The sequence below is a fragment of the Lemur catta genome, chromosome 18 (assembly GCF_020740605.2).
Source record: "Lemur catta isolate mLemCat1 chromosome 18, mLemCat1.pri, whole genome shotgun sequence".
In the NCBI taxonomy this organism is placed as follows: Eukaryota; Metazoa; Chordata; class Mammalia; order Primates; family Lemuridae; genus Lemur; species Lemur catta.
Window position 1 is genome coordinate 24,972,097 of NC_059145.1, and position 6,671 is coordinate 24,978,767.

At 44.3% G+C, this 6,671-nt stretch overlaps 1 protein-coding gene across 1 annotated transcript; it reads left to right on the top strand.

The window, feature by feature from the left end:
• Positions 1–780: 780 nt before the first annotated feature.
• Positions 781–1,146, top strand: TCEAL8 (transcription elongation factor A like 8; the record flags this gene model as incomplete). Its single annotated transcript, XM_045530459.1, is given in 3 exon segments — positions 781–864; positions 866–1,049; positions 1,052–1,146. Coding segments are annotated over 3 exon segments (363 nt in total), but the record flags the coding sequence as incomplete, so codon positions are not given.
• Positions 1,147–6,671: the final 5,525 nt, after the last annotated feature.

Sequence of the window (6,671 nt, forward strand, 5' to 3'; positions counted from 1 at the left end):
TGCCTGGGAATCTATAATTATTTAAAAATAAATAGTTTAAAAACATTGGAAGTTTAAAAAAATAATTTCAAAACAAATAGTTCAAAAAAGTCATTTGGAAATTATGGGAATGATTTGAACAATTTATACTGCAATATATTACTCAGAATGCAGATTTGTTCAACACATAATTTAATTTATTTAGAGAATCAAAGCGTGCTGTGGACTGAATTGTGTCCCCCCAAAAACTTTATATGTTGAAGTCTTAGCCCCCAGTGTTATAGTACTTGGTAATAGGGCCTTTGGGAGGTAATTAGGTTCAGATGAGGTCATGAGGGTGGGGCCCTCATGATGGGATTAATGCCCTTACAAGAAGAGATATCAGAGATATCTATCTCTCTCTCTCGCTTTCTCTCTCTGTTTGCCACATGAAGATGTATCAAGGAGCCCTCACCAGACCCCAACCATGCTGCACCCCTGATCTCAGGCTTCCAGCCTTCAGAACTACCAGAAAACAAATGTCTGTGCTTAAGCCACCCAGTCTATGGTATTTTGTGATGTCAGCCCAAACTGACTAAGACAAAGGGAGATTATTCATCATTCATTCATTCATTTGTTCGTTCATACTACTCAGCAGTGACCACCTATTTGGACTATCACCCCTCGTCCTTGGGGCCGTAAAACACCCAAGGCTTATGATCCAAGGCCTGTTTCTCTGGAGTAGCTTCCTGCTGCTAAAGAAGGAAAAAAATACCCCAGATCCTTTCAGGGTTACTTTAGTTGAAAAGGAAATAATAAAAAATACTCAACTTGCAAAAGTCTTGTGAAGAAAATGAGGAAAAACCACAGAACATGCCAAAGGCTGGGGAAGGCGGCCCTGGGGAAGGATGCCCCACAGCAGGCAGAAGGAAATCCCAGCATGTGAAGACGACTGAGACAGAAGGGCGGCCACAGAGGAAGGGACCCCACCTGGCCGGGGTTCAAAGAGGACACTCCCATTGGGCATTTGGACCCTGAAGAAACGATAGGAGGAGCTGAACTGGACAGGCTTGGGGAAGGGATGGGAAGGGTGAGAATGAGTGTGTGATGACGCATTGGAAGCAGACGTGTCACAGCTGCCCTTACCCTGCGTGCTTTGGGCCTTCAATTCATTTGTGTCTATTATGAAAATCTGGCCCCTGTTTTCTTTCTGTTAGAGGAAAAGAAAACCTCAGAGAGCGTCCCTGGGTGGGTAGAGCGGGGCTCTGTGGCAAGGACCAACAGGCACAGGCCGAGTGAGACGGATGAGGAGTGAGCCAGGCAGAGAGACCAGGCTGCGTGAAGGCCGTCAAGTGGGACGGGGACATGAGCCCAAGGAACGCAGCAGGGGCGGAGCAGAGAGCAGAAGGAAGCGGGAGAGGAGCAGGGGCTGAGCAGGTAGGCAGGGGCCGAGCAGGTAGGCAGGGGCCAGATCCTAAGGGCCCGTGGGGCTGGTGACTGTAGGTCACAATTCTCCTGGGACATCCTCTGTGGCCCCGGCATGATTTTATCAGCACCCACTTTCACTTTCACAAGTGTCCTTTGACTGATCATTTACACGGCCGTGGTGAGGACGCGGTTACCCTGCGGACGATGGGCAGCCACTGCAGGCTTTGGGGCTGGAGCGCCAGGTTCTCCTTTTCATTTCAGAAAGGCCCCTCTAGCTTCCCGGTTAGAGCAACTGCTGAAAGGGAAAATAAGCCGCCCGGAAGGTATTTGCTTATTCTCTAGAGAGGGAGGGAAAAAATGGGGGTGGACAGATGCTGCCAGTGCTGCAAAACCTAAGGGAATCTTGTGCCAAACTCCACCCCACACCCACCCGACCCCTCGATAAAAATCACCCCAACAAAGGCCAACCCTGGAGGGGGGCGGGGAGAAGTTTGCTCCCCTTTATTGCCTCTGACTCAGACCTGGTGCTAACGTGTCCATCTTCAATCGTGACAGCCCCCTGCACCTCCATTTTCCTCCACAAGGCAGCTCAAGTCTAGAGTTATCTTTGGGGTAAACGTACCAATGCCTGAAATTATAATTATGAGCAGAGATTTATTTCCTGCAGGGTTAGAAAATCACTCTCACCCAATTTCTCGCTTGTGCATTCTGACGAACTAGATCAAGTGGCCTGATCTTTTGCCTCAAAGAGTGCTTTGCTCCCTTTGTTTCAGAACTTTCTATGGATCAACGAAACATGTCTGAGAAATTCTTCTTTATCCTCTTACCTTCATCCTCACCTCATCATCCTTGTGACTTTGCCAACCCCAAAACATCCTCTCTGACCTTAGCTGCAAACCCCATTCTCAAGAATTCCTTCCAGCGCAACGTTCATCGTCGCACAAAGCACCATGAAAGAAGGAGACATCGCTACTTTTCCATCTTTAATCTAACTTTACAATGCAATCTTTTTTAAGTGTGAAACCAAAGTGGTTTCCTGTCCCTTTAAGCCAGACCATTCCAAGTGTGGATCTGAGTTTGTGTTGGCACGATGTTGAAAAGAGAACGATTTCCCGACCTTGCTAGGGAAAGAGAGCTTTCTGGCTATTCGTTAGACAAGGCAGTTTTGATGTAAACTGACGTTTCTGAGATGCCCATCTTGGGAATATTCGATGTGAAACCCAAAATTTCTGGCAGCTGAAACCCCGGCCCAACTGCCAGGCCCTGGGCAGAGATAAAAGAATGTGGATGAGCAGCAGGAGGATGGGGTTACAACAAGAGGCCTTTTCTCCGCGCCCAGTGAGATGAGCGGGGAAGGGGGTCAGGGCGGTGGGGAGGGGGCACGGGCAGCGCCTCACGGTGAAGGAGCCAACAAAAAAGGCACTTTTTCTGCTTTTCATTGAGAGGGCTCGTTTCCCCTGTTTTCCAGCCCATTTTGAGCACCATTCATTGAGAGGTGCCTTTCTTCTCCAGTCTTTTATCCCAGGACACTGAAAGCGTTCCCGTGTCCTTCCTCCAGAGAGGATTCTCCCACACTCCAGCCCAGACCCCGGCCCCAGCCGTCTGGGGCTTGCTGAGTTCTGTTGGTTTCTAGGAGTTTTTTGTTGCCCTTGTTTCTTCTTCTTCTTCTCCTTAGGTTCCTATAACCAGGAATTTAACCGTTGGAAAAGATCAACTGAAAACGTAGAAACAAATAAAGGGCTTTTTTTCTCTTCTTTTTCTTTATTCTTTTGCCCTTTGGGGGAAGATATTAGGGGGGTTACAATAGGGAAAACATGTTTTAATTCTCTCTCAGTTTGTTTTCTTACATCTTCCATGTAATCTGAGAATTGTACTTATCTTTTCTTAATACTAAAAATCTAAAGGAAAGCCACCAAATGCTTTCCTTCCTCTGTCATCAGGTTTTCAGCATTTCTGATACCTGAGATATGGAGTTATTTAAATTTCGGCTTGAGAAACAAGCCAGGGTGAGGAAGGCAGCACAGAGCAATGCTCAGACTCCTTCCCTGCAGCCAGCTGCCTAGTCCGGAACCCCAGCCCCACGGCCTCCCAGCTGTGTGACCTCAGGCAACTTACGTCACCTCCCTGTGCACCAGCTTTCCCCACCAATAAAACTGGGAGAATAACAGCACACATTTCATAGGATTGTTATTAGGATTAATTGGATATGGCCTAGTAGATGGTCAAGAAATATTAACTTACATGTTTGCTGTATACCTACATATGTACTATGTCTCAAAGCAGTCATGCATTGCTTAATGACAGGGGTACGTTCTCAGAAATGTGTCATTAGGTGATTGCATCAGTGTGTGAACATCACAGAGTGTACTTACTCACACCTAGACGGTATAGCCTCCTACACACCTAGGCTCGAGAGTAGAGCCTATCTCTCCTAGGCTACAAACCTGTACAGCATGTTACTGGACTGAAATGTAGGCAATTGTAACACGACGGTAAGTGCTTATGGATCTAAACCTATCTAAACATAGAAAAGGTACAGTAAAAGTATGGTATTATAATCTTACAGGATAATCATCATGTATGTGATCCATCATTGATCACAGTGTTTATTATGTGGTGATGACTCTGTACATATATATTAACATATATTTCCTTCTGGGCAAAGACTGATTACCCTTCATTTTTCTAATAATTTTTTTAAGAGATGAGGTCTTGCTGTGTTGTCCAGGCTGATCTTGAATTCCCGGCCTCAAGCAATCCTCCCACCTCAGCTTCCTGAGTAGCTGGGATTTCTAGTGCGAGCCACCATGCCCAGCATAATAATTTTTCTAATAAGCAGAAAGCTGGATTTTCTCGTATCTGAGGGCAATTCACAACTTTGTTCCAGTGTTTGCCCCACCTGAGGCCCTTTGGCAGGGATAGGCCCCAGACAACATGGCTCACAGGACAAAATTCCAAGGCAATGGGGTTTGGGAATTGGTTACTTAAATAAATATAAATCTATTTAAATAAATATAAATCTCTGGATTATTTTTTCTTTCAAAGAAATATCCAGAGTGAAAAACAGGACATCTTGGCTAAAAGGAAGGTCCCAAAGCCCGTGTGCATACTTCTGTCATTGCACTGAACAGTTGGGTGGGAGATCCCAGCTCTGTTGCTCCTGGAATCTTTCCCCTTTCCTTTAGGGTCCCTAAGTCATTCAAGGTCAGGTGGGCCCCCAAGAAGCTAATGGTCCTCTGCACCCAAATCCAAACACTCGTCCTGAGGGAGAATGGATGTTCCAAAGCCCTGCCCATGGGTTTTCCAATATCCCAATTTTATGCTTGTTATTATGACTTATAAAAGCTTGCTGGGTTTGTTTTGAAGACAAGAGAAAAAATAACATGACGCTATTTTAAACAGCTACAAATATTTCAAATATGACCCAAGGCAGTAAAAATGCTGTGTTTCCCAAACCACAAACCCCACTCCTTGTTAAAATCCAATTCCCGTCTGACTGTGGGATAGAGAGTCAGGATGTCAAGACCAGCGCATCACACCCTTTATCTTTCTTTGAGTGACTGCGAAATACTGTTTTCTCTACCACTTTCATTTCTGTGTTTCACAGCCCAGGTTCATAAAACTGCTGGAAAAAACCTACTCCAAATGTTATTTAGACTTTGCTTTCATGATGTTTGAGACTGCAGTTTTTAGATCTCATTGCAGTTGGATTCAGGAGGACAGGGCTTGGTGGAGAATGAAGGAGGAAGGCACATCATTTCTGATACTCCTTTTGATGTTAGAGATGGAAAAGCACAGGTCATTTTAAAAGCAGCTTCCATTGTTTTCTTATGGTTTATCGATGGTGCTCAGAGCACAGGGACTAATTCTGGTTCATTTTGGCATGTGCTGTGCCAAGCACAGTATCTGACACTGAGCATTCAGCAGACATTTGTTGAATGAATGATCTATTTAAAGAACGAGACCTAAAAGGGAAACAAAATTGGCATAACTCGCTTTGTTTTTACTATATTTAAGTAAGTGGGCTGTTTTATGTTAACTGTATAGTTTAAAATTTAAACACAATATTTGTGCCTACATAAATAGTTGGAAAAGGTAAAATGTCATAACATTGGGTGTTTGTTATTAAAGTTGGAGCTTGCCTTTGGATTATGACAACTTGATTTAAAACAAGGAATGGATTGTTCCTTGCTCCGCTTACTCTAAATTTCAGTGTTTTGCAACATCAAATCTTTCTTCGGGATATAAACAGATGGCTACAAAGGGTGGGTGCCTTGTGGAGCCATTGCATCTGAGCATTGCCCTTGCTGGGTGGTTGAAGGTAGGATGGAGAGAAGCTGACCCCAGACCCAGCATAGAGAGCTGGGCACACCAACCCAACCTACAGTGTCCCACATTAAAACCAGCTACTTCTCTCCAAGTTCCAGGAATGGAAGACTTGAACTTGAACAGGGAATTATAGGGAACAGAAAGGTGACATTTTTCCCCTAGCTTTTTAATTATAAACTCAAAGATATGTGTGCAGAAGTTGAATGACATTTACCATAACGTAAGAGGATAGTTTTTTCTCTTTGCCTCAGCGGCCCACCACAACACACACACACACACACACACACACACACACACACACACACACACACACACACACACACACACGACCTGTCTAGGGTCAGCCTCTGTGATTGTCACAGAGCAAGGCCATCCTCCACTCCAGAAGGCTTAAAATTCTACGAAAGACCCCACTATCTTTGTGTCATCACATTTTATCTTATCTTGGGCCTCTTCTTCATAATTTGCATCTGTGCTCACTGCCTATTGGCCGACGTGTCTGAGATGTGCTAGAATCTTAAAATTAAGAAAGTTTTGGTGAGAGGTTGGTTAACAGATGCAAAATTACAGCTAGATAGGAGGGATGAGTTCCAGTGTTCTGCAGCACTATAGGGTGAATATGGTTAACTATAATTTATTGCATATTTTCAAAGAGCTAGAAGAGAGGATTTTGAAGGTTCACAACACAAAGAAATGGAAAATGTTTAAGGGGATGGATATGTTAATCACCCTGATTTGATCATTACACAATGCATACACATATCAAAATATCACTCTGTATGCCATGAGTATGTAAAATTATTACATATCAACGAAAAGGAAAAGGGAGGACAAAAGTTCTGTTGAATAAAAACAAAACAACAAACAAGCCAAATGTTCAAGGGGCAGAGACTTTTGGAAGAATGAGACCAAGTTCAGATCCCAACCCACCCCTTGCCGCCTATGTGGATTTAGGC